This window comes from Phaethon aethereus (assembly GCF_964289735.1).
Source record: "Phaethon aethereus genome assembly, chromosome: 2".
NCBI lineage: Eukaryota > Metazoa > Chordata > Aves > Phaethontiformes > Phaethontidae > Phaethon > Phaethon aethereus.
Genome location: NC_138582.1, coordinates 12,889,220 through 12,917,086, shown reverse-complemented (window position 1 = coordinate 12,917,086; position 27,867 = coordinate 12,889,220). Strand labels below are relative to the sequence as shown.

General features: G+C 37.0%; 1 protein-coding gene across 1 annotated transcript; it reads right to left on the bottom strand.

Moving 5' to 3' along the window:
• Window positions 1-132: 132 nt before the first annotated feature.
• Window positions 133-27,193, bottom strand: WASHC5 (WASH complex subunit 5; the record flags this gene model as incomplete). The annotated part of the gene is made up of 28 exons (XM_082014972.1): window positions 133-189; window positions 1,491-1,578; window positions 1,861-2,014; window positions 2,414-2,510; window positions 2,629-2,758; window positions 3,192-3,295; window positions 4,310-4,389; window positions 4,500-4,602; window positions 5,329-5,491; window positions 5,870-5,994; window positions 6,679-6,858; window positions 8,151-8,252; window positions 8,926-9,006; window positions 10,454-10,594; window positions 10,712-10,822; window positions 11,522-11,597; window positions 12,283-12,449; window positions 13,087-13,199; window positions 14,312-14,441; window positions 15,301-15,428; window positions 16,280-16,451; window positions 17,552-17,665; window positions 20,229-20,381; window positions 22,357-22,549; window positions 23,489-23,589; window positions 23,858-23,942; window positions 24,604-24,749; window positions 27,008-27,193. The coding sequence occupies 28 exons, from the start codon at window positions 27,191-27,193 to the stop codon at window positions 133-135; spliced, it is 3,480 nt and encodes a 1,159-aa protein (XP_081871098.1).
• Between the last annotated feature and the right edge of the window lie 674 nt (window positions 27,194-27,867).

Here is a 27,867-nt window from a genome sequence, read left to right as displayed (position 1 = left end):
TTCACAGAGACAGTTGCAGGTACTGCCTTAAAGCACAGAAAAGATACAGTTCTGAGAAGCTGTACTTGTCTCATCCTCAGTCTCCAACTCCCCGTTTCAGGTCTGGGGGAAAGACTTGGTCCTTCTCCATATTCATAGAACGGTTCTGAATTCATCAAAAATGAAGCTAGGCACATGTGCTTCAACAACCTAAGGGAAACAGGAAGGCACAGTTAGGTATTTTCTTCGTTATTCATTTGTATGCTCTATTCATCCATTACCAAGTGTATCCAATCCATGAATCGAGTACACAGCACCATTGACCTGAACCACCCCGGCTTTAGGATGTGCTCCCCGATGTGTTCCTGCTTGGTGCACAAAGCCAGGGAGCAACACGGGGCCAGGTGGGTAAGGCAAGCCCTGGGCCGCAAGGAGATGCCAGGACCACAGGTTCTGTGTAGGACTGGAGGAACGTCGACACCCTCTCTGCTGTTTCTCACACAGCAGCAGGCTGGAGCAGAAGCTGGCACAGGTAGCAGGTACATCAGCTGCAAGACTGACACAGGGACTTTCTACTGCATTGCACTGTGGGCTGGGAAGAAGAGAGAAACGGGAAGAATCTCCCTCTCTTTTAGTTGTATTAGCTGGGAAATGGCTTATTTGAGAGTCATGAGGTACAGCCTACGCCAAATGGGATTATGACTTATTTTTAATATGACATATAAATAATTTATCATCTTCAAATGCAGTTAAGTTGCATTTAAGCCTAAAATAACATCTCTCTACAAGCCCACACTTTCAGAACTTCCCCTGCATGTGAAATAAACAAGCTGCCTGGGAAGCCATGCTTTGGCAGGAAGGGAAGGGAAGGAAATCAAGGACCAGAGACGGTGTTTCACCAAAATTTAGACTTGCTAATTTACTTTTTGCCCTGCATTTAGAATACTGCTACATTTATTATTACTTAATTCTGCAACATCTCAGAACTTCTATTTAATTTCTTCCCTTCCCAAAAGCCCCACAGCAATGTATGCGCTCTCTGAAGATTAAATGGAGCACTCTTCTTAAATCCACACAAAGCTGAAATCTCAGCCAGACCCAGTACACCTTTCTATATTTTGTATGCCCTCTGTATTTTCTAGAAAATAGATTTTATGTAAGGATACTATGGCTAGTACAAGAATAGTTACACAAAGTACGCAAGTAACACAATTTGTAGTTTGTACAGGGTAAAAGAATTCATTATGACCCATTCCTATCAGGTAACAGATTTTTCATCTGTACTTCCTTTTCGCAATCTTTTACAGAACATCTAAAAAGGGTCAATATTGCTTTTTGGACAAGGTTAACGAGTCTATTATTCTGGATATTTGTTTACAGATGATGTCATGTTCCAGAGTAGATATGCGTGACCAAACTGCTAGTAGGTAACCACAGCATAAACCAAGATTTCGCTCATCTGAACAGGACTGCTCAATGCTACATACAGAAGACATGGAATTCTTTCTCACCTTTCTTGGTAATTTTGTGTAGCGAATGTAATCTTCCAGGAACATGAGGGCACCCACGACATCAGCAGGCATTTCTGGTATCTTCTGGCTAAAATTAAACCACAATGAAGATCATACTCTTACTAGCCAATCAGTTATTTGGATAAAATTACATAAAAATGCCAGCCTTCAAATAACACCATTTCCACTAGGTACCATGTGATTCCATTACAAAAAGAAATAGTATTTTCATCTTGTATTTAGCCAAATATAGTTGTTATTATTATGTCAAATATAGTCTGCTAGAAAAACATACTGGAAGAGCAGTAATAATACTACTGAAGCCCTCTTCACAGAGGTGATACTTAAGAAAAAAGTAAAACATGGATACCTTGTGCACTGTTCCATCGTTGAACGAATAAACTGACCGATCAGAGCCAGAAATTGTTCTGTGTATCTTGAATGAAACTGTTTCAACAGGGTAAGGAGTCCCAAAACTAAAGGAAGCCAGTCAATCTGATCAGCTGGCCGCTTGCACACCACTCCTGCACAGAAAAAAACCCAACAAACCAACAAGTTTATAAAACAGAACATATTCTTTATAGCAGGAGCAAACTTATACTCCCATGAGATTTTCTGTTGTGCTTCCCCTTCTGCTTGACCACACATGAAAGTTAAAAACTAATGTAACAACTGCATTTCTTCCATAGTAAATGGCTTAATGATATTAATTAAGGCATAGGATGAAATGACAAAGGCGGAAGTTTGGATTCTGTTTCTTACTCCACTGTATCTGGCTTCCTTATTAAAACAAACCTGCCTGGACATGATGGACTAACGTCAGAAGCAGAGTATTTTCCATGCAGATAATTTTACCATCTTCTCTACAGATAATTTCTCATAGGTTTTCATTAGATTTAGACAAAAAACAACTTATACAATACCTAAATTTCTGTTGTACTGAAGTTTTGGAAACTGGGAAATGAGAAATAGGAAGTTGACAGTAGGAAAATATGGCAGACGCTTTGTTGTTATGTAGATCTGAGGGGAAAAAAAAAAAAGAGGAACATAGTTCTTCCACATATTAATTTTTTTCTCAGTTAATAATCAATAAAACAGAAAAAGCAAACTGTAGCAAGCACCAGAATGTAAGCCTGACCTTATTTAATGGATTGTGAATGCCAGCTGCTTCCAGATAAGCTGTGATTTCATACAAGAGAGTGTTGTCTTCTTTAGGATAAGGTAGTGATGGATTCTGATAATGTGCTTCAATGTCAGCCAGTATTGCTCTAAAAGGAAAATAAATTGATTTTACTAAATACTTATTTAAATTATCTGCAAACAAACCCTACACGATGCCACATGTCATATTCATTTAAAAACTTACAAGACACAAAACCTGTAAATGGTTACAAGCAAGAGTAAACCACCTTTTTTGGAATATCTTTTTACAAACATTATATTCGTTTCAAAATCAGAACCACACATTTCACTTCTCATCCAAATACGACCTCAGATCCAGGTATAACTAAATGCAATTAGAAGCTGTGCTGTCCACTAGCACGTTCATACAAATTACTTGCCAAGTCATTTATTTGTAATGTTTTTGTTGTGTTCAAATTCAAACACTCATCAACAAAAACCTGAACACAGTCAGAATTCACATTTTGTCCAGTTGATAACAACTTCACAGTGATACATGCAGCACATTTTGCTTCTTACTTATTGAGATTTTCCAAAGCAGCAGCCAAATGCTTGGAGTCAAACCTGCAGGAATAATTTAATTCATTGGTAATCTGTCGTCTTAAAATCTGCATCTGACCAACCTGTTGAAAGAAACAAACAAAAAAAGGGTGGGGCATTATACTTGAACGCAATGAAGGAATAATAAAGTCAAACTAAGGAAAAAGCTAATGAGCAACAATTTATAGTTAAATGGATTACACAAAGCCCTCGTTACACCTAACAGCCTTTGTAGGGCTGCCCAAAGTAGGTCATACAGAGCGGCTGGAGCTACTTCCTCATTTTGGTCACAGAGCACCAATTCAGACTGCCTGCAGTCAGAACTGACAGACCCCAACTGTGCAGTGCAGGCCCAGCGCTCAAGATTTGCCCACAGTTAGTTCATGATAGCAAACACAGGCAGTGTGAAAAGGGCACTAAAAAGGTAACAGGTATAAAACCCCAATTACTTGCTTGTTTTTCACTGGTAAGTGAAAATGCTTGTACTCTTTTCCCCACCTCTCCCTCGACCTCTAGGTCAGCAATGGCAGGGATAAAAAAGAAGACAGGCTCGTTGCAGTCAACTTTCCCCGTCCTTCCCTGACCCTTCCTCTGCTCTTCAGTAACATACACAAACATTCACAGCACTCTGAAAAACACTGGTCGTAAAATATCATTACAAAGTCAAGAAAAAGTTGATGGTATAGCTTGTTGACATCTCTGGCACAGTAGACTGCCTTCTGTGTGAACAAGGCAAGTTCAGGAAATGCCACTGGTCCAGACTTTAGCCTTAGGTACGTTATGTACACAAGGCACTGTGGGGAGTCTCAGAGCTCCTGATACTGAGCGCTAACTCAGTCTTCCCAGATCAGATCTCTAGTGCTAGACTCCATTTTTGATGAACTATTACATATGAGTCTCAGTGCTAAGCACTTTCTGGAGTGTGAGCTGTCCATGTAAACAAAGCTCAGGAGCTCTCACAAATCCAGGCCTGCTTCACTTGTGATGTGACAGAATTCCAGGTCAACATAACACAACATTGTAAAATAAACAGATTAAAGTATATAACAAAAGAGCCTAGAGTGAGTTCTCTATGTCACCAAGTCACGTAAACCTACCTTCATTATGGAGTCTAAATATACTGACCAGATCTTCTGAGTTTTTGCAACTGCTGCAGAATAAACCTTGTTTGAATTTGCTGAGAAAAGGAGAAGGGTGAGGCATTACAAAAAGAACAAGTAAGAAGAGAAATAAATCCACATGTACAAAGACAACGGCCTTCTTCCATCCTAACCAGTAAGCACTTACCTATAATTCCTTTGAGAGGGCTAACAGCATTCATAAGTGCTTTTAAGATATCCTGTACTGTCCTGTCACGCAATATATTTTTCTGAAACATACTGAGGAAATTCTAAATAAAAGAAAGAAATAAGTAAGTAAAATCCTCACGCATGTACTCTGTGCTTAAACTTGGTGGTACAAGACCAGGGAAAGAATATTTCCACAGATGAAGACTTGAGGATTCCGTAGTTAGACTTTGTGCTTTTCTGTATTATGCTAATCAGCATTAGGACAATTAGCAGATCCCCCTCATCAATATATAATACCCACTGTAGACAACTACTAATCTAATTCAATTTTCAAGGAAGAACTGTCTTCATCCACACTTATTTTCCTTAAAATCTTTAACCAGGCTAGGACTGGATTCTTCTCAGAAAGCAAAAAAAATTGGTTTCACATGGAGTTATTAGGTAAAAAGTCATTACATATAGCTGACACCTTATTTATATCATAGTAGACCCAAACAATCTAATTCTTTGTTGATATCTAGACAAAAAAATAGATGTTGACCTGAGATCAACTTTTGAGTATACATGAAGTGTACACCTTCAAAAGGCGTTCCTTGCAAACCACCATTTAATGTAATGCATAACCCTGTGTTACACAGCACCATTTATTCAAGAATACCAACTTTTTTATCTGCAACTGAAATTCCTACCTGTGGGTTTGTACATACATTTTTCAAATGCTTTTCATTTCAATTTACCATTTAAAAAAAAACAGATTTTTTATTTCACTAGCAGCTATTAAGCAATAAAAGCATCACAACTTTGAGACACCCAAGTTCAAAAATTACCTGCAGTTCCTTTACAATCATGAAACACAGCAGTCTGTCTAAACCATTGAGACCAAAGGTACCTAAAGTATCTTGGATCTCTGAGAAGAGACGACTATTGGTCACTTCCTGATGAGTTTTGATATCATACCAGGTGTTCATTTGGTCAATGTAACACGTGATTCTGAGGAAAAATTAAACAAATGCTTTAGAATAAGCTGCAGACAGTTTCTGTGATAATCTAAGTAATCAGGCAGAGATTAGAAGGACTCTTTAAGTATCTCAGGTGATGTTTAGTTGCTCCTCTTTCCGCAATGGTTTTGTCACCCTTCCCTGGTTTCTCTCTCCGCCATTTGTGTAACACACAGCTTCCCTTCTTAGACTAAAATCACAACTTTTCTAGACTAATATTTAAAATGTACAGGATGGATTGGGTAAATTTGGTTCTACATAAAGGTGGTGATATGACAGCTAAGGAAAAACTATGTATTGTATACTTTGTTTGTATACAGTGGAATTGGAGCCATCCAATGCATGGCGCTATAATAGACACAACACTTACTTTGGGTCTGTGATCCTCAGGATTTCTCTACAAAGCCGACCAATAAATGTTACAGATTCATCCACAGGTGTGAATTTTGGTATAGGAATATGAGTAGACTGGTATATGCTTTGCCAGTCTTGAATCTGAAAAATAAGTTTTAGAGTAATTTGCACTGTTACCATTGCATGTTTTTAATTCGCTTAGAAATTTTATTCCTCTTATTTAATTTAAAAGTAGTACCCTGTAAAACAATATTGTAAATTACACACAGCAGAACACTATAAAAACAGAATAAACCAAAGAGAAGAACGAGTCTTATGACAGAAAGAAAGAAGACTACAAGTGGGGAGGTTGAGAGAACTACTTACACTCCATCTGCTAATTCCATCTGGTCCTCCCTAAGACTAGCCGCCATTTTGTAAGCTAGATTTAGGATCTACTCACTCCACCACTTGTGAAATATCACAAAAAAAGCTGGTAACTACTGCACTCTTTCTAAGCCTGCGTTATAACGGCTAATAATAGACTACTGTGATTCAGTAGTTATTTTCTGCTTTCTTTGAGAAAGAGGCAAGTTCACTGGCAAGAGATAAAAATATTCTGTTTGGGGTATTTTCCTCTTATGTACAACTAATGCAGTGGGAATGCTGAAATAGTTCGGAAGAAGCTGGGAGCAGATGTTTCGCACAGTAGTTAGCACATTTTGTTGAAGGCACAACAATATGGACTGTGCACAATGGGATACATATGCCCCACCAGTCACAAGCTTTAACTTCTAAATAGAGACATTTATCAACTTTTTACTTGTTCTTGTTTTTGATTAGCACCTTTGTTCTTAAGAAGTTATTGCACTCCTGTTCCACGTTGTAGTTAATAATACGAGACACTTCCTCTTGCCAAATTTTTAAGCCATATATGTTGACATAATCCTGGATATATTCAAATGATCGATGGAACCCATCCATTGTAGCTGCCATTTCTTTCAGTTTGGGCATCAGTTCGCTTGGCTACAGATGGGGGAAAAAAAAAAGATAAAACAAAACTGTGAACAGGTAGAATACAAAGAAAATATAAAAGGCTTCTAAATGCCTTTACACAACAACCTCTAGAGGATTTCGCTATGCTCCAGCCAGAACTGAAAAGCACTGAGAAATTTATCAAAGTTTGTTTGATATCTGAAGTAATTCTTTCTAAATATTTTTTCCTCTTGTTTTTAATGTTTATTTTAGCCTTCAGTGGTACTATTGACTGATCTGTGAGACTCAAGAATCTGGACAGGATCAAAAAGGACCTGGGGGTGTTGGTTGACAGCTGGCTGAATATAAGCCAGCAGTGTGCCCAGGTGGCCAAGACGGCCAACAGCCTCGCCTGTATCAGAAATAGTGTGGCCAGCAGGAGTAGGGAAGTGATTGTGCCCCTGTACTCAGCACTGGTGAGGCCACACCTTGAATCCTGTGTTCAGTTTTGGGCCCCTCACTACAAGAAGGACATTGAGGTGCTGGAGTGCGTCCAAAGAAGGGCAACGAAGCTGGTGAGGGGTCTGGAGAACAAGTCTTATGAGGAGCAGCTGAGGGAACTGGGGTTTTTCAGTCTGGAGAAGAGGCTCAGGGGAGACCTTACTGTGCTCTACAACTACCTGAAAGGGGGTTGTGGCGAGGTGGGTGTTGGTCTCTTCTCCCAAGTAACTAGGATGAGAGGAAATGGCCTCAAGTTGTGCCAGGGGAGGTTTAGATTGGATAGTAGGAAAAATTTCTTCACTGAGAGAGTGGTCAAGCATTGGAATAGACTGCCCAGGGAGGTGGTGGAGTCACCATCCCTGGAAACGTTCAAAAAATGTGTAGATGTGGTACTTCAGGATATGGTTTAGTGGGCATGGTGGTGTTGGGTTGGTGATTGGACCTGATGATCTCAAAGGTCTATTCCAACCTTAATGATTCTGTGAAAACAAGAAGTCACAATCCTTATTCTATCATTGCCTTTCTATGCTCATACATATCATGTGTTGTCATCAGCCGTCACAGACAAAGACAGAAATGTGAACTCAGAATTGATAGGATACTTGGCAACAGAATGCAAATATGTTTTTGAATTCTATGTACTCTTAGCAGTTTGAAACTAATTTTAACATCAAATAAGGCATTCCAAATAACCTTTAAGAAGTTCCAAAAGCGTACTTTTTTACAAAAAGGAAATCTGCACAGAAAAATACAAATTATTTTCTAGAAGGTCGTATAGTAAGAGAGGTCCCAGCAAACCCAAGACGCATAAAAAGGTAAAATCAAATCAAACTGTTACACACCTTGGATCTAGGATTAAAGATGAGTCCCCTATGAAGAGCTAGGGCTACCCGTTTTACCAGTTCCTTCCTTATTCCATCCTCTAGTAACTGTTTTGGGTCCACCTAAGTAGAAGAAACATTTTTTTCTTGAAGTCAGAAAGGTATAAAAAAATACAAAAGGATTTTGCTTGTACCAAGAAAGATATTAAGTACTTATGATGAATTGGGAAGCACTGCTAACAGATTCACTCTCCTACCCGTGCTTGTCAAAAGAATAAATAGTTGGATACTTCTACAAGATAATAAATGATTCCTTTAAGTTGAATGGCAAAGGTTTGTAATTCCCATATTCAACCTGTGTTAATGATCCATTGAGAATGTCGTACAATTATAAGAAGCCAGTATGCATTAAGAAGTGTATATTTCTTCAAGAATACTTGCTCCTGGTCCTGAAAGAGGTATCTTAATGTAGGAAGAACAGTCTTTGCCAAGGGAAGAAACAGCTCTTCAGAAAAGCTTGCAGTCTTTTTTTTTTCCCCGTACTGGAAAAAAGAGTGTCAATAAAGGCTGATGAATTTATTTACAATGAGCACTGTAGGTTCTTAACAACCTTAAATAATACAGTTCTTATCTGAATGCCAAGTCAAGGTATCACTGTTTGAAAATTTGTATGCAAGCTTATTTTTTCTTGTCTTTTTATCTTTCCTCAGGGTGTTGCTTAATGTGCTGAAATATCTGTGCTAAAGTGCTAATTGTCACTGAACGACTTTTTCCTACTGGAATAATGGAACATTACCTTGATGATACCAACTAAAGTAGTTTTCATCATGAGGATACCTTCAGTGAAGATTGAAATTGCATGGGTTAGCTTGGCAACCTTTAATAGGAAGAGAAAGTACAACTTATTGAAGCGATTCAACAGATTCAAATAATTATGTTAAAAAGATACACATCTTTCACAGTGATCGCTTCCTATTTTAGATTGAAGTAATTTGCACTGATATACTTTCAATGTTACATCTTGTTCTAGACTTACTTATAGCACAATAATAATCTTTCTTTTAATTAGATCCCAATAGGTATGTTACCAATAGGAAAGAACAGGTAACCCTTAGAGACTTTAAAGAGATTATGGGAGGAAAGACCTAGCCTGCTTTATCATGTGTGTACAAAACATCATGGACAAAACTCTAAGTTGGTACCTTTGAACGGGCTAGGGACACAGCTTGAAGTAGTTATTCCATAATAAAGCCTCCTGCTAGCAATGAGTCCACTTCAGTATTTCCACTGATTTAATACAATAGCACATTCACTTAGTTTTATTATTAGGTGAGCATCCTTAAGCTCAGAGTTCAGACAAGCCAGTCTTTTGCCTTTAAGACATTTACAACACAGAATAGATACAACATAGTTCAGACTTACAATTCTACAGAAATCAAAAGTGAAAAGCTTTTGTGCGAGATGATTAGTTTCCCCTCTACCTCCTCAAAATAAAAGAAATATTACAGAATACTGCCACCTCCTCCATCCCTGCCCCTTCCCCCCTCAAACAAACTGTCTTTACAAAGTTTAATGGAAGAGTCTAAACCTAGTGTTTAGGTCTGAACGTCAGCTTAATCTGAGACCACAGCCTGTTTTATATAAAACTCCTAACAAGTAAGCACTTTGGCAAAAACTGCTGGAAAAAGCTGGCATCTTAAATGGTAATAGGACAGCCAAAAGTGTTACTGGTATACTCAGGTTTTTGCTCCTTATCTTTCTCTATTAAAAACAAAACCAAGTAATTTAAATGTTTGCTCACTCTTCCAGACTAAAAACAGTGCAGAAAAAACCCTACAAAAAGCCAATGAGCAATAGCAGCTTTATCTGATCAAATCAATGTGCCTCCACCCTGTCTTCACGTTTGAGGGCAGCAAAAAGCTTAACCCTGCTGTCTTATTCTATCTTCAACCTTCTTCTCCTGGAACAAACATTCCAGATGTGGAGAGCTTCATTTCAGACTCGGGTTTTTAGGTTGGTTTTTTTCCCCCCAACCTAAATAAATAAAAAAATCTTTACCCTCATTTATAAATATTTAGTCTTCCTTCCCTTTTCTACAAGATCAAAAGTTTAAACTTTTACAAACAGAAGAGCAAAAGTTACTCATCTATCCTCAGGAAACCTAAGGTACATCCATGATAACAGTCAATTTTAATTCTTACTCAGTCAGCAAATTCAACTTCACCGTTAAAGTATAACTCTGTGGAGCTGTACCTATTTAAACTTAGGTTGAAGTTGGCCACCTATAAGGTATGCTTTCTCAGAATTGCCTATTTTAACTGCACCTCGTATCGTGGTCCAAGCTGAGCATAATCTCGTAGCTTGTCCTTATCAAGGCGAGTAGGCACTTCAATAATATCATGAGTCTGAAGCTTTATAATTTTGAGAAGAGATGTAAACATGCTTTCTGGAATTATCTGTAGAACCTTTGTAAATGAGAGAAGAAACAAACACAGTCAGTATACTCTCATTAAAAATAATAAATCTTCAATTAAGGAAAAGTAATCACAGAACAAGACAATTACATCTCTTCAAATGCCTACCTTTCTAACATAAGAAACCAATTCGCCAGAATAATACTGTGACACACTGAGAAGATCAGGACTGTTTGCCTGATTGATGCGGAGAAGTGGCAAGTCAAGAGCAGAAGCAAGCTAGAAATAAAGTTAACATGTTAACTTTACATGTCTGTTTCCAATACAAATTGCATGCTTGAACTCTCTTACTTGGCTCTACAACTCAAAGCACTAGATTCTTCCTAAAGAGAAGTCTTAAAACATCAGGTTTGCCAACAGAAAAAAAAAAAGTTAAAAGTGAAAAAAGTCTAATACTCCATAATGCTACATTCCCCTTATTAATTTTCTTGAAATCTTACCAGTTGTGTGAGATATTTTTTCATTGTAATTTGACACTCCTCCCCATGCTATTTCCCATTCTTATTTCCACAGAAAATATTTTCATCTGATACCACATCTTCATCATGACAGACAAAGGACACAGTCAACACAACTTCTGTAATTCCTTCAGCCTTCTCTGATACATATGTAGAGGATCCCATCTATGCATCAATGTCTCCAGCAAATAACTGTAATGACTAGAGGCTGGACGATGAGACTTACTTGCCTAACAGAAGCAATATAACTGCTCGCATAAAAAAACATGTGTAACTTGGTTTTATTTTCTTTAAAACTAACCTTGAGTTGAATTTAATACAGTCTAAAAAATCTGGATACAGAAAATGTTAGTAAATGGAAGTTTTGACTCTCTTGTGACTTCACAGCCTTAAGGCCTATTTAACAAATGCTTTGGTGGACCTGCAGCATTCAAGTACATCCACTGCTGTTCATACTTACCTTTAGGAAAGTGGCTCTGAGTTTAGTTACCATAGATGGACTGACTCTTATGCTTTCCTGCATAATAGATGTAAAGCTAGGGTAGGAAAGAAACAAAACAAATCAGCTTCTTCCCCTGAAACTCTTATTTTCATCTCTTAAATCATGTACCAGCATCAGTGTAATCTACAAATGGCACAGGAGACAACTAAAGAACTTCACTAAAGGAGGATTTTGGTCTGAAGAGATATTGGCGCTATATATATACATATATATATATATGTGTATGTGCTATATATAGATGTATCTCTGCAGATGTAGGAAAAACCTGTAAGATAAGGGGGCAAAACAAGAGGGCATCACGGAGCATTAACAGTGAAGGTAATGAAGTAGCAGCTCAGCAAAACATCACCAGGGAAAAGGAGTTCTCTAACGTTTGTCTGTCCTTGTTTGTTTTCGGTTAAAACAGGAACTCCAGTATTCTGGGGAACACTTAATAATACTAAAGGCTGGGGACAGAAGCTTAACAAAATTGTTATAGTTAGAACAGAACAGACAGTAAAAAGTTACAGTATCACTTAACCTGCAGCTATGACAAGGATGGCTGTTAATTTTTATTCAAGTTGATAAGAGTAAAAATATACTCAATAACTCATAGAACAAGGCTTCAAGACTGTTTTTAAATTGGAAAGCTTATAGTATTAATAATACTTATGCATGCTATTTCCCACAAGTTTCATGAATGATGACTGACTTAGGAGAAAGTGCTCCGGCTAAGATACCTGTCAATTAATTGCCAAGCATAAGAAAGATCACCAACTATCTGCATGGTGATCAAGACTTCTTCTTTAATGTTGATAGTTCGGATCATCTGATGGAGAAATTTGCGGGTGTCAGCCAGAAACTGGCAAACCTGCAGGTTAGTTTCCAGCTGGTGAAACTCTTGGACCTGTATTTAAAAAACAAACAAACCAGCCCTATAAAACAATCCTTTTTTTTTTTTTCTGTTCATCTTTAAGGACAGCAATACAAATAGAAACAATTATACAAATAGAAACAGTAAAACGACATATTTCTTCAGGATGTTATTACAGTAAGACACTTAAAAAATCCAGGCCTACTTTATCACAAAGTTACTCGAGGAGGTGTATTGTGAAACACCATACTGAGTATTCTTTTATACCCTGGAAGTAGAAGAAATATACATATAACAAATACGGATATTTTTATTTTGCCTTTCAAATTATCCTCTCTAGATTCAAATTAATTTATTTTCAGAATTTCTAATAAAATAAGTAATGTTGCCAAATAATGTTTAATCCTGAATTAATTTCTTTGAAAAGCCCCACTCATCCTCAGCTGCAGGTGGCATGATTTTTCACGCTATATCCTGTATTTTACCATCACAAAGTCTATAAGCAAGTCCTGCTGACTGTATATATAAACCTGCAAAGATCTACAGACTTAAACAGTTATTAAAATGCAGATCTGTTTTTGTAACTCCTCTATTGGAAGTCAGTGCATGTGTATCAAATGCTTTTTTCCAAAAGGATGAGGTCATTTATCTCAAAATTTCTTTGCAATACCTCCTCCAGTGCCTGTATTAGCTGCACAGTTTTTCTGCCTGCTGCAGTGGAATCATCATAGTTTAGAGACATTATTTGCTTGGAGATTTCTCTGAACCAAGCCTGAAGATTTTCTATGTAAGAACAAGAAAAAATTAATCAAATCTTTGCATGTATGATAAGCAACAAAGACATGGAGAACTTGCTAGTCAAAGCAAAGAAACAAACAAACAAAACAGCTACACATGTAGGTGATTATTTAAAAAGTCTTCATCTTACTCTTACATTGCTAGTCTTTCAAAATGTAAACATGTAAAAGGACAAATGCTAAGTTTCACATACAACATTAAAAAAAAACAACTACCAACACAAATGGGCATTATAAAATCTATATGAAGATAAAGCCCTTTAAATCATAAATTTGTGGTTTATGAACAGTTTTATAATGTTAATTGCCTTGGCAGTTGCAATTTCTATGTTTTAGCTGCAAGTTTGCTGACAACAAAAAGATAAAGGGAAACATGTCAGTAAAGTAATTCTGCTTTTAAATGGAAGCAAGTAAGAAAATTGCCTGTATTCCAAGTTTTGTTGTTCTTGATTGATCACAAATGTTGCCCTTACATTGACACTTTATGCAGTGTTCCTGATCAAATGAGAGAATGATTGACAATTCTTACTCTTATACCAGTTCAAGGAAAAAAAAAAAAAAAAGATGTTTCAAAAAACATAGCAAGGGATTTGGAAATAAATACAGCTTCAGTGCTTTTAGGTCCTTGGAGAATATCACTCAGTGCAGACAAGAAATAAAAGGTTTGAAAAAATGCTGATATAACAGAAATCCAGGTTACAACTAGGGAAAGAGTGAGAGGAGAGGTTAAACCATGCCCATGTTTAATGGGCATGATCTTCACACTCCTTTGTACATAGAACACAGTAACGTGAACTCCATTATACACAGAAAAGTGAACTGGCATTTCATAATCTTACCTGGCATATCTAAATAAAATGATAAAAAATATATTTTAAAAATATGGCCATCTAAATATTAGGTAATTAAATATGGATTACGTATGGAATATATGCAGAAAGCCTGAACAGGACAGCATGTAAGAGACCTCTGTGTTAGCTGAGGGACATGGAAATTTCTCTTATTATCACTATTAGCCTCATGTATTTTTTTTTGGGTATCAGCTTAGAAATAAAAACCAAGATTACTTTTTTCCCCAGTTTAGTTTTTAATAATCACCGTTTTTCTCCACTCTAGTAAGAGGTTTAACTCCTGAGAAGACATCAGCAAGCTCAGTCATCCTTTCAGATCCCTCTTTCTTATAGTTCTCCCATTTTGTTTGTTTTTCTGACAGCATTTGCTTGAACATCTATTGAAAAACAAAGCATTTGGTTTGCAAAGCTGGAAAGAAGGCATACTACAACAGATGAAATAAAATACTGAAACCAGATGGAATTGACTTACAGTGATTACTACATAACTTCAAGATCTTGCCAGAATATTAAATACAAAATTAAAAACATTGAGAAATAGAGCCAGTGTGATGGACATACAGTGATAGAAATTAACTGAATTTTAAAAAACAGTATGATGCAGATATTGTTGGTTTTTAGTCACTTCTTATAAAAATAACCCGTATGTTTTTTAGCTTAGAGATCCTAGAAGACTCTGGTCTAATGCTGACTTATACTTCACATAGTCATCTCAGCCTATACAGAGAAACCCAATTCAAAAAATCATATACTTGAAGTTAGGCATACTCTCATATATTCCACCAGGTTAACACCAGAGCATTAATAGCGAATCTTTTAGATATGGCAGAATTTCATACATAGGTGTAAGAGTTTTCTTAGCAGCTTATCCTCAACATACATAGGCTTTCGTCTCTGTTTAAAAGAAAGCCAGAAAAAGAGAAGTATGGCAGGACAAAAAATTATGCAGCTACTCAACAGATTTTATTATGCCTGTTATAAAGAGGTTCATGCAAAATTCTTGAGTAAATATAAACACCTTGGATAAGAATGAAAACTGTCAATTATTGAGAAGACTGCAAAAGTCACTTCCAAGCAACAGGCAGTTTGTAATATTCTATAGAAAACTCACAATTAACAAATCAAAATAATCGTTCTTTCTGTAAGTGGACTGTGTGATAAGTGTACTACTATTCAAGTCTTCAGCTCTGTTCTGCCATTCAGGGGAAAACGCTGAAGAAGGCAGCAGCACATTACCTCTTTCAAAATGAATTCAAACTGAGCTGTGTCCAGAAGCAGCTGGAAAAGGATCCTGGGATTGTACCTTGAGTCTGTAAGAATTTGATCCTTTATCTGGCGGAGACGTTTGTTATTTGGATCACAAGCTGAAAATCGAAAGACAACATTTCTCCACTGTTACAGAATTTGGCCAAGCTTTTCAATCTTTGTAAATAAACTTTTTTTAATAGCTTGAAAGCAGAAACATTTTGTTCTGTATGTAAGTCTCCACTTGTTCTCTATTTGCATGGGCCTCATCACACTTGTACAACCCTTCCTTAGAATAGGAAATAATTAAGGCTTCTGTGATGCTTCAGCCTTCTTAAAACTCTTCTATTGGCTTCTGCAAACTAAATGTGAATTTAGTACACCTGACTGAGAAGTCCAGAGATGAACATTTCTGCAACTGTTACAGAAGATGCATAGAGGTGTAAAAGAACCCTCTCATATACCAAGAAGTCCCAAAGACAGCACAAGCATTCAACCAGGAGAATGTCTAAATAAGCAGGTTTGCAAACCTAAACTCATGTCAGAGACATTATTCAACAGTTTTAGCTGAATTTCAGTTCAACAGAATAAAAACCTTGGTTTTAAACTATTAATTACTAAGATATTAAAAAGTTGGGTACTGCTTTCCTTTTGGTGGTAGGTAAAACTCTCAGAATGATGCTTTAAGTGATAAGGCAGAAAAAGATAAAGTCCCCAGACTTTTTCTGCAGAGTAGTATTCAACAGGATCATGACTTCGCATACTACTTTTTATATCTCTGCCTAGCTTGCAAGAATTAAGGAAATGCATTTATGCTGTTTCAGTCGAAGACTTTAGGAAACGGTTAGTAAAAGAACAGCTGAACAAGCTATTGAAGCAGCACACACTGAACTTCCGTCGGGACCTAACATGAAGCACCAGTATAGCAGGACTGACAGCTCTATAATAAAAGTCTAGCACGAAGTCTTACCTGTGTCTGCAGTGTGAAGCATCAGCCAGCGGATTGCTACATTGCAGTCTCGCAGGCAATTCAGCAGCCTGGGAATATTGTCCAGCACCAGCTCTTCCCTTAGACAGCCCTCTTTGAGAAACTGCTGCACCTGAGTGTGCACTCGCTCAGTGACTGCAGCGTATCTGCTTGCCTTAAAATATACAAACCTTGCGTCAATATACTCCTTGCCTCAAATGGAATACATCTTGTACAATGTGACACTGGCTTCCTGAGAACTTAAAGGGCACATGGATAAAAAAAGTGCTATAAAAATTATCATTCTAGTAGGCGATATCATACACTGCAACTGCATGACAAAGGGCACAAGCTAAATTTTAAAGCAAAGATCCTACCACAGGCAGCATAATGTTTCAAAAATGCAGAGTTGTAAACTGCCTATGTTCACTTATGTAGTCTCTAGAAATCATTCCTAAAATATGGTACTAATATTTTGTTGCCTAATGAGAAAAAACAACAATAACAATCTGTTCCAAAATATGATGAACTAAATGTCAGTTCTACTTACTGAACTTCTTCACTAAAGACTAAGGAAAAATGTCTGTTCATACTCCCTAAGTTTACTAGACATACATAGTACGGTTCTCCTAACTAGACACTTCTGTGTGTTCTTTCCTGAACACTGGGGTCAGATGCTAAGGAGGCATTTAGCTATTATCAGTCAACTGATTTGTTGACTGGGCAAACAATCAACCAATCCAATATTACTCACTGCTTTTTAGGCATGGAAAAAATGATTTCACATAAAAAGAACTAACTGCATTGCATCATACAACATTCTGGTATCATTCTTTTAAATCAGATGCTTTCTCCATATTATTATTTAATTTGGGAGGCCCCATTTAAAACTGAGTGCCACATTCTGTCAGCATAAATATGTAACTTCTAAAACTGTTATCTAAGAAAGACCAAACACTATAGTCAGCTAAAGACATCCCAAAAGTGAACAACATGGTGATGAGTGACACCTATTCAGTAAAATCACAACCCTGAAACTTTTAGGGGAAAGAAACACTGCAAGAGGAGGTGAAACAAGCAGTGCTCTGATTCCAGATTTCAAAACTCTGAAGTATTTTTAACTCAAAGTTATGTACTCAAAGTATTGTACTTACATGTAATGCAAATAATTGTATGCAAGAAAAAAGGCCCATGCATTATTGATGTCATGTAACATACTTGAGATGCCCACACAGCTTCAGTCTTGCTAAAAATACTTAACTCTGGCTTACGTACCTGCTCTTTGACGTTTGAAAGATCCAGCGTGTAGTTGAGGGCAGTTTTAGCAGCTTTGTAGGGTTCCCATGCTTCTGCTAGATTTACAGTGATTCCCATGTAAATGCTAATAACCTAAGATTGGAAGCAGAAAACAAGAAGTTGCATTTATATTTTTCTTAAGAAAAAGACATACTTTTCATTTAGCAAAATGAGTAGAAGATGATATGCTGTGGGTATAGATATAACTGAACTTTTTCAGTAGCTGTACTTTTTGCCCTACTACCTTTGGAAATCAAGGAGTAAGAAGACTTTGAAATAAAAGGCATACAGTTAATTAGAGGCTTAGTTCTGAAAACAAGTTGACAGTTCCTTCAGTCACTATGTACGATTCTTAACCTCTATTTTTTTCACCATGAATTTATGACTTCTTTTTCATTTCCATGATGCTATGCAGAAGACTGATGAAAGCAACTGTCATTTCAGTTGAATACCTCAGGGAAACAACTATGATTGGGGGTGGATGATCTGAATGAATCCTACTCTGAGAATGCCCAAAGGACCAAACTGAAATGTCATGAATCTTATATAGTGAACACAAACAGAACAAAATTATGATGCCACGCTGTGATTTTTAAGGAGCGAAGAGGAACTCATTTCAGACACCTATCCCAAGTTTAAGTGTGATTAAAAGTACAGAATTGTGGTTGTAAGATACTTGATTAAAAATGGAAGCCTTGGGTTACTGACAGATGAAGGATATACAGAGCTCTGGCATTATAAGCTTTGTCACACTATTGCTCCAATATTCCGCCATACAGGAGGGATCACATCTAGGGGGACGCTGACAGCCTTTGAGCTCTTCTGACAGTATCAAAAAGGAAGCCAGTAAACGCAAATGGGATACTTGTCTGCTGACATGAAGATCCCTCATATTGTTGAAGTGAAGCTCATTATTTCCTGTAGATGACAGTTCCTCAAAAGGCTACACTTCAACTTCTAACAATCATTTGAAACCAGCTTAAGAGTCAAGTATTCCGTACGATGTCGCTAACTCATCCATACCTGATCACAAGAACGTAGGTGTTGTCTTAGAACAACAGTTTGTACTATGAAGTCAAGTGAATAAAAACGCTGGCATAATCAAAAATTCACAATGTCAAGTTCTCATTTCTAAAAGAAGCTTGCAATTTTTCAGAAACTGATGGGTTGTAATGTCTATTAGAATAGCCAGCTACTACAGTTCCTTCCCCTCCTTTCTTTACTGTTCCACTTATGGTACAGAAAAATACAAATTGAAACCAACAGAGATACACAAATTAATTTATAGTTTCTTTGTTAAGTCTGATTCCTTTTGATATAGACTACCTGGGAACTCTATTGTTACATGCCAGCCTATTTCAGCAGCATTTTTTGCAGACCAGGGCTTCTGGATGGAAAACCTAAATCTCAATACGGAGACACGTAGTAATTCCATTTTGATCACTGCGTCTGAAAAGGTCTAGAGAATTGCACAGAGCGACAGGTTTTGCTTCTAAGTTATTTGGACAATGGCAAGGAATGAATCCTTAAACAACTTTTCAGATAACATCAGTGTGGGGGGATTTGTTGGAGTGCAAGACTGCCATCCAGAGCATCCCTGACAAGCTGGTAGAATTCACCAGCAGAAGCCACATGAAGTTCAATAATGATAAATATGAAGTCCTGTACTTGGACAAAACCAAACCCTTGCAACAGCACAATCTGGGAACTGACTGCCTATGTAACAATCATGCAGAAAAGGACCTAAGTGTCCTGGTGGACAAACGGAACATGAATCAGACATGCAGCCTTATGACAACCAAGAGTAAGCATACACTAAGCTATGGCAGCCAGACTGCAGCCAGCAGATTGAGGGAAGTGATTATTTCCATCTAGTCAGCGCTCATGAGGTCCCATTTAGAGTAATGTGTCCAGATTTGGGCTCCTCAGTATGAGACAGACATGGACAAACTGGAATGAATCAAATAGAAGGCCACTACGAGACTTACGAGACCCACTATGTAAGGAAAGGCTATGGGAGCTGGATTTGCTCAAGCTGGGAGAAAGATGACTAAGGGATCTGACTGTGGTCTTCCACTGTCTAAAGGGATGTTATGAATAAGACAGAGCCAGACCCATCTCAGAGATGCACAATGAAAAGACAAGAGGCAACAGTTACAAGCTACAACAAGGGAAACTCCAGCTGTACATAAGGAAGAAATTCTTCACCATGGGAGTGATTAAGAACAGCCACAGGTGCCCACAGAGGCTGTAGGGTATTTTAGGTATTTTCAAAACTACCTGGACAAGGCCTGAACAGCATGATTTAACTTTGAAGTTAGCCCTGCTTTGTGGAGAAGGCTGGACTAGAAGATGCCTGTAATACCTCCCAGCCCACATTTTTCTATGATTCACTTTATCATAATGGTCCTAGAGTGTAGCTGATTTAAGCATTTAAGATTATAATTGATACTTTCAAAGGATAGCCTTCCATGCTTATCCAGAAGCTTTGACTCAGACTGCTTCACTCTGAACAAAGTAAAATTTCCCCAGAGAATAATCTATTCTAGTTTTAGGACTTTATTATTTTCTATATAATGCATACTGTAAAAATAAGCTAAATTGTTCCTATAACATTAAATCCAGGGAACAGTTTTAAAAAGGAATTAATTTTTACCCAATTATCTGGAAAGTATTTATCCACTATCTCTCTCATTTTTGCTTGTTGAGTGTGAAGAATAGAAGGGTCAAAATACAGTATCACATAAAGCATAGCAGCCTGAGTAGCCAGGGCAGTGCTGCGGTGTTCTGGTAATGGATATGCCGAAACCTAGGAAAAGGGAACAAAACTGAACATAATATCATGCAACATAAACCACTTGCAAACATTATGGGGCACATTAAGTGTACAGTATATAGACACTAGGAGGTAAGAAGGATTATGTGGGTAAGCTGGACATGCTTACACATGCAGCATATTTACCAGATGTCATTTTACAAAATATAAAAGTTGCCCCTGTAGATACTTGCTAACTTTAACAGGACATAGTAAGATATTATTATGCTGTAAATGAGTCAAAGGAGGCATGATACAAATTGTTTAAGATGAGTTGAAAAGAGCAGAGTTAGAAATAAGTATTTCGTAACAACTGGGTATGTTTAGTTCATCTCAGACAGAAACGAGGATTCATTTAACTGAAGTAATAGGCAATTAGGATGCAGATAATTTAATTATTTACCAATTCCACGTACCAGCAAGATCAAAAAGATTCAAATTATCAATCGAATTTTCATTTAAAACATATTATAACATATTAAAAGACCTCCATGCTAACAAAAAAGGTTGGCATTAAAATCATATTCAACAAGACATAATGATTTGCCATTAGGAAAACCATTCTCTGTTTTTATTTAGTAACATTCTATTTTTCCTTTTTTTTTTTTTTTTTGTTTATTTTACTAGGTTAAGTGTTCAGGCTAGCAAGAAAAATCAGGAGGCTTCTGCCTACTGCCATCAAGAATGAGCCGCAAGTATCAAAGGAGGTAACACCTCAGACATAATTTAGTAAAACAGGCTGTATATCCAGTTTGGGTTGAGCTGAAGATTTCTACCTTACTTTTTGTACTACATTTGGAAAAGGTACACAGGTTATAATCATGCTTTGTATAGAAACATCAATGATTTTCATTATAAACTCTAAGCACTACAAAATCACAATGTGTGATGTTATTTTAACGCAAAGGCAATAAACCAACAATATTATATAAACAAAAGGAATTTTGATACAAAATATCAGCTGATTTAAGTAAGACTTCCAGGTTAAGTACTTTACAAGAGCATAGTCTCACAAACACTTCAGCTTCCTATCAGAGACATAGATTATGTCATAAACTGGGTTCTCTTCCAACTTGCTAAATTCTCTTTTTTTGTTTCTAGAACTCTGCACATCTTAAAAAATTCTTACAGCGCAGTACCTGAAAAGGCATTTTTTCCCCTTTGAAGGTTAATATGTCTGCCAATAGTATGAAAGTGTTTTTGATAAGGTCCCTACTTTTAAATTATTACTCCTGCCTAAAGACTTAAGTCTTTGTTTATTTCTTAAAATCATTCATTAATCTTCAGATGCTGGTTTTCTGGCATGTATAAACTGCTTCAGTTATCCAGGATTCACTAAAAGTGTGCCAATAATGACAGAAAGAAGATTGCTTGTCCATGCTAAAGACTGAAAGCTGCTCAAAAGCAAACACTGTTAAAGATCATCTAATATTACTCAAAGGAGTAATGTTAGAAAAGACTGTAAATATAGCAGCAATTATTCATACTTTGCTTCAATTCTTGTTTTCTTTTATTAATACAATTGTCATAGTTAGGAACTGTGATCCTAGTGTTCGTTTTTAAATACACTGTCTACTAAGGGATGATGTATCTTTTTGCAGTAACTAAAAGAATGGGAACTCTGAAGCAATTAGAGATATTGAGTGGCCAATCATTTATGATTTAAAGACATTAAATAAAAAAGTTATTTTTTTACTGTGAGGTTGGTCAAACACTGGGGTAGGTTGCCCAGAGAGGTTCTGCAGTCTGCACCTCTGGAGATACTCAAAACCCAACTGGACGCAATCCTGGACAATCCACTCTAGCTGACCCTGCTTGAGCCAGGGTGTTGGACTAGATGATCTCAAGAGGTCTCTTCCACCATGATTCTGTGATTTATTTTTTTCTGGGCTTCAAGGTTGAGTAACTAACGTGAGAAACCATTTTATATTCAGTTTTAGATCCCTCTTTTTATCTCACAGTAACTTACCTGGTTATAAATGTCATCTGACCGTAAGCGGCCAATAACCATGCTAATGAATGTTTCACTTATGGGTACCCTGCTGAAGTAACTCTCAGGGTAGTTTGGAGGTCTTTTAGCTCCAGGTTGACTCGAGTATCCAGTGCTTCGAAGCAATTTACAGATATCATCTAAATTGGAATCAGCAGAGGATCGGGCTGCACTGTTTTACAAAAGACAGGAACAAAAATTGAGCTGTATCACCTAACCATTTTCTCTTATCCTTCCTGTTGTAACCATGCCTTTTCTCCAAGAAAAGGAGCAGATACTAAGGTCTGGGAGATTTTTGGTTGTTTACTCCATGAATATAATGTTCACCATAACTGGTAACGTCCATACTGGAATCCCAGAGAAGCACACAAAGCTCAAACATAAAAATGAACTTTATTCAGGAACAGAAACAAGTAGCTTTATATCCAGAGCAGGAGTTCTGGGTTGTTTGGTTTTTTTTTTTTTTTTTTTTTCCTTCTTCTATTTTCCTCCCCATTTCTGAATTCCCCTTGTTGATACACTTCTGCATTCCAGAGTTAAGGAATCCTCTCTCATTATATACAGAGAGGTATAAACATAGTCAAAGTAGCATAGGAACAGGATACCTCCTTTTTTTATATGCGTGAAAGGATTTGCACTGATACCCTAACTGTCATACAATGATGCTGTCAACCTACCCTGGAAACTCATTATTGATTTGACTAATCAAGCACTGTAACTACAAAAGCAATATATTTGTTGTTGAGATACTCAGGACTTTTCACCAAGATTTGCTCACACATTTGGGAACCTGTGACACTTTCATAGCTGGAACATGCAACATTAAAGCATTAGCTGGAAGTTTATTTGTCAGTAGACCTAAAATTTCTATTGTGACAGCATGAAAAATCTGTTGCTCCAGTTTTGCAGCTAGATCTGGAAAACCAGCTAATGCAAGGAGTTCTATTAACATGCAGAGAGCTCGGCAGAATTATTAGTCTATCTACATGGTCAGACAGTCAAAAAGTTGCTGATATTTCCATTTATCTTAATTCAATAACCTAGTTAACTGAATCTACTGCATGTTAGATCCTTTCAGCCTCGAGTGCTTCTGAAAACCAATATACATTACCTGTATCTGTAGTAGGAAACCAACATTCGTTCTCTGACTTCTCCTTCAATCTTCTGGTCAATGACCAGTAGCATGACTCCATATAAATAGAGTGCTTCACACTGTTTAGAAGAAGGAATGAAGGGAAGAAATCACATAAATACCATTTTGTAGTAACATGTAAAAACAAACATGTACTGGCAAACTAACCCAACGTCAACTATGTAGTCAATACAATATGAAAAAAGGCGGGCTGTACATTTTTGGTCTTTGTCCTCCTAAAAGTGAATCATAGCATTTCCATGTATTCAGTAAGTCTAAATCTTTGTCTAGTTTGGCACTAAACTAGTTGGTTCATTTTCTACTGTTACAAAACTGTTCAATACTTACTAGAAGCTGTTTTCCATCTTCATTAAGGAGGACTGTTTCTAACGTTTGCTGAATGTAGATTCCTTCATTGAGGTCATCTAAATATCTAGGAACGATAACAAATGGTCATTGACTATTTTGCTCTCAAATCATATATCCTCAGAACTCAATTGGCCAATTTGCTCAGAAAGTCAAAAGACACATCAGAACATTTCCATAGTACAAGCAGCATGGAGTTTTTCAGAAGAGATGCTCTACTATGAAGTAAGAGGCTAGAGACAACCAGTTGGCAAAAGCCTCCTACCATATCCTGATGGTGTATGTGAAAGACACGAGAGGATACTCTAAAGTACTGTGAAGGCTTATACTCCAAAATTTAGTGAAATTGTCATTTTCAAGTTACCTCAAAAATATCTCCTGGAAATACCATAAATGTATCTCAATTGCAATTTGGAAAGTAGAGCTAGAAATAGAGTATGTTCATCTCGATGAAGTTTTCTTCCTATTAAAGGATTTTCCAGTAACAGTATTTACAATTACAACTGAGGAAATGAGGTAGAGAAGTTAAATGTTTTCACGTCATATATTAAGTTGGTAAGCAACAGTAGGAGTAAAAGTTAGAGCTCACTCCAGCAATCCAGGTTTCCAGGCGCACATGAATATGCTCTAACAGTGAGTGTATTGGGTCTCTAAGGAAAGAGCTTCTCATTATTAAGACTAAGTAATCTAGCCTTTAAGAAAATTCGTATGTATTTAAGATACCGTACCTGTTTAAATCTACAATGTATTTATGTACACTCTGAAAAGCTAGATAAAATCTTGTCAAAATTTCAATGTTATTTTCACGAAATTCTTCATCTAAATCCAGTAACTCAGGTTTGGCTTCCAGTTTGCCTTCACATGTCTCAGGCCCCTAAGAAAAGAAATTAATATTCAATATCTGACTTGGACCTCTATTTGAGCTGTCTTCAGTGGGACACAGAGCACGTACAACCACCACTGTGCACACAACATCAGAATTAATCTTTCTTACTAAAACAAGGATCTGTAGTTTTCCAAGCTGCTTTATGATTGAACATTGATTCCATAAAGATGAGTTTTACACTTTGTTACAATCTGCAATTATTTTAAATATCATTTATCCTAGTAACCAATGGAAAAGAAGAGTTAATGCTTTGGGTAATGCCACGATGCATCTGAAGCCACTGTGTGCTTTTTGTTGTGCTAACCATCTCCCTGCTGGAATTTTTCCTTTACACATTTGATCTGATTGATTTCTCAGCTAGAAATCATAACATTGAGGCCTCACAAAGCTTAGTACCTTATACATTTAAACGGCTTGAAAGTATTAGGCCTGTTTTGTTTTGTTTTTTTAAACAGACTCTGGATCCAGCTCAGCGCTAGTCCCTCAAATTAATGCAGAAACTATGTCATTAACAACTGTGGGGGAAAAAGGGTTGGGATGAAGAGCCTGACTTCCTTAAAGCAATGCTACAAACTTTTCTAACCATTTACCACTGTCAACATTTCCCATAACCACCGTTTGGTCTTACGATCATCATGTAAATGAAAATACCATTAATGTTCAATTGAAAACATTATTAACATTTATTCGAAAATACTGTTGCCATTCCACACACCACTTACGACAGCATGAACTAATGGCTTAAAAGGATTTAGTTGCCACGAACTCCATAAAAATCACTTCAAACAGAGTTAAAACAAAGTATCAAGCTTAATAGCCAGCTGGCAATTTTTGTGTGTTTTAAAAAATGCTCTTCTGCTTGTCTTTTTATGTGAAATACCTACATAAAACAAAAATAAAAGCAGGCCCCAGACTGCCTATGAAGTTAAGATGCAAAGTAAATGGCATATATTTTCAAAATCTCAAATCTCTTCTCATTAGGTAATTCTAAGCATCATGAATACAGAATACACTGCATTTGCAGTGAAAGTATCTGTAAATTCACTAATCTCTGCTTCATAAGTATTGTCTTTCATGGATTTTGGGGTGATTACTCTGAAAAGCAGCAGCACTGCTATGCTTCCTTAACATTCAAAAGTCTTACAATTTCAGGGATAATTGTATTTCACATCAATTATACCCATCTGCTTTTAAATTTTCAAGTAATTTATGTAAAAAAAGACTTCTAGCAAGCACTTAGATCTGAAGGTATCTGAGAAATAATTTGTGCTCAGAGTTTTCAGTGCCCAAAGCTCACAGTTAGTGCTTGAGATTTACAATTCTTACTGAAAAAAAAAAGTCCCTTTGCTTTATTATTACCACTTCTTGTATTGTACAATCCAGATGAAGTCAGATGAGATAGTGTCTGTAGTTCCGTCTTAATCATGCTGTAGAATGACAAAGGGAAATAGGTACTGCAAGAAACTTAATTTTGTAAGGGAAATAAGGGCTTTTCATGGACACTACTCTTTGATTTATTTGTTTATTCAGGACATGTGACAAGTCCAGTGAATGAACAATCACAGTACTGTCAAACAGGAAAGCAGAAAGCAGTTTTCAGGGCTGCAAAGAATAAGCTACAGATAACCAAAGGAAGATGGGCATACTGCCCACAGTACTGCTCCAGAGGAAAACAACCAACTGCACAGGCTCAGAACCTGCTGGTGAAAGTATAATTTAATGTGAATAAATATAATAAAAATAATAATACCACCAGAATCTAATACTCAAGTTTTATATAATCAGCATCAATCAAAGTTCACAGGCCAGATGACTCATCAAACATTTTGAAAGGTGTAGCCAGGACTCCTCTTGAATGCACTTAAAAAACTGCCACCCCCTTTTTGCCCTGATACTCCTTCTCAGTGCAGGTACCGGTTATACTTAAATTCTGCCTAGGGGTCTAAGCACAGAGCCTTCCATAGACTGTTTCTGCTCACTGAAATGAGTAAGATGAGGCCGAGTGTGATCAGAAGTATATAAAATACAAGACAGCCCAGATGTGGAACGTTAGCATGCAAGCATATCCCAAGAGCTATCTCAGTTTGGTGAATTTTTGGTAAAAAACTAAAGCAAGTAAGAAGCCATGATAGTCAATTCTGAAGAATGCCAGTAATAAACACAATATTCAGGAATGGCTGTTTCATAACCTGAAGCACCCTCATGCAATGCTTTAAGAAGTTTAACAATAAAAGAAAAGGATTTACCTTAAAATAACTGAAATCAAATATGATATCCCCATACTTCTGTTGATCAGCCTTGTCCTTTAGCCTGAAAACACCAGGAATAAATTCAGAAAGTCTCAGAAGTTCTGCAATGATGGCATTTCCACAGGAGACAATCCGAAGAATAGCCTGACCACAGAGATTGTTTTCAGCTAGAAAATCAACCATCATGGAGCTGGATGTGTCAGAGCAGCTGAAGTCCTGCAGTCAGATTCTGATCGGTTATTTGAAGTCTTTAGGTTATCTGAAGAAGAAAGTCTGATAAGGAAACTAGCTGCGCCATTAATAACCTGTAAAAACAAAACCACACACAGAGTGGTTTGTATTCATATTTTTCACACTTTAATCTACGTGGACTTTCAAGCATACTCTCAAATCTTTCAATTTATGAAATCTAAATTTCATAAATTTCATCCACAGCTTTGCAAAATGAAAAAAAATGCACCAAATTCATGTCCAGCTTATATACTGTGTTTGATTCGCTCACCTGTGTGAGCAAGGGAAGGAAAGCATGACCTTTTGTACCAGAAAAGTTGAAGAGAACTACTGAAGAACAAAATGATCACAAATACTGAAGCAAGTGAGACCGTGCAAAGAGATGGTGGCAAGGAAAGCAAAAACTTGTTACAAGACATGTTTATAATAGCTGCTTTAAAAATACAACCAAAGTGACTGCAATAGGCTTTAGCAACGAGGAAAACTTTTACAGAAAGTGGAAACGATACAGCTCCGTTCCTTTATTTATTGCTGAAGGCTTAGCTTCAGTGCTGTAGTTGTGTTTCGTGGTCACAGTTTTATTTATTGACATGCTTCATGCAAGATACAGAGCGCAGCACTGCTAA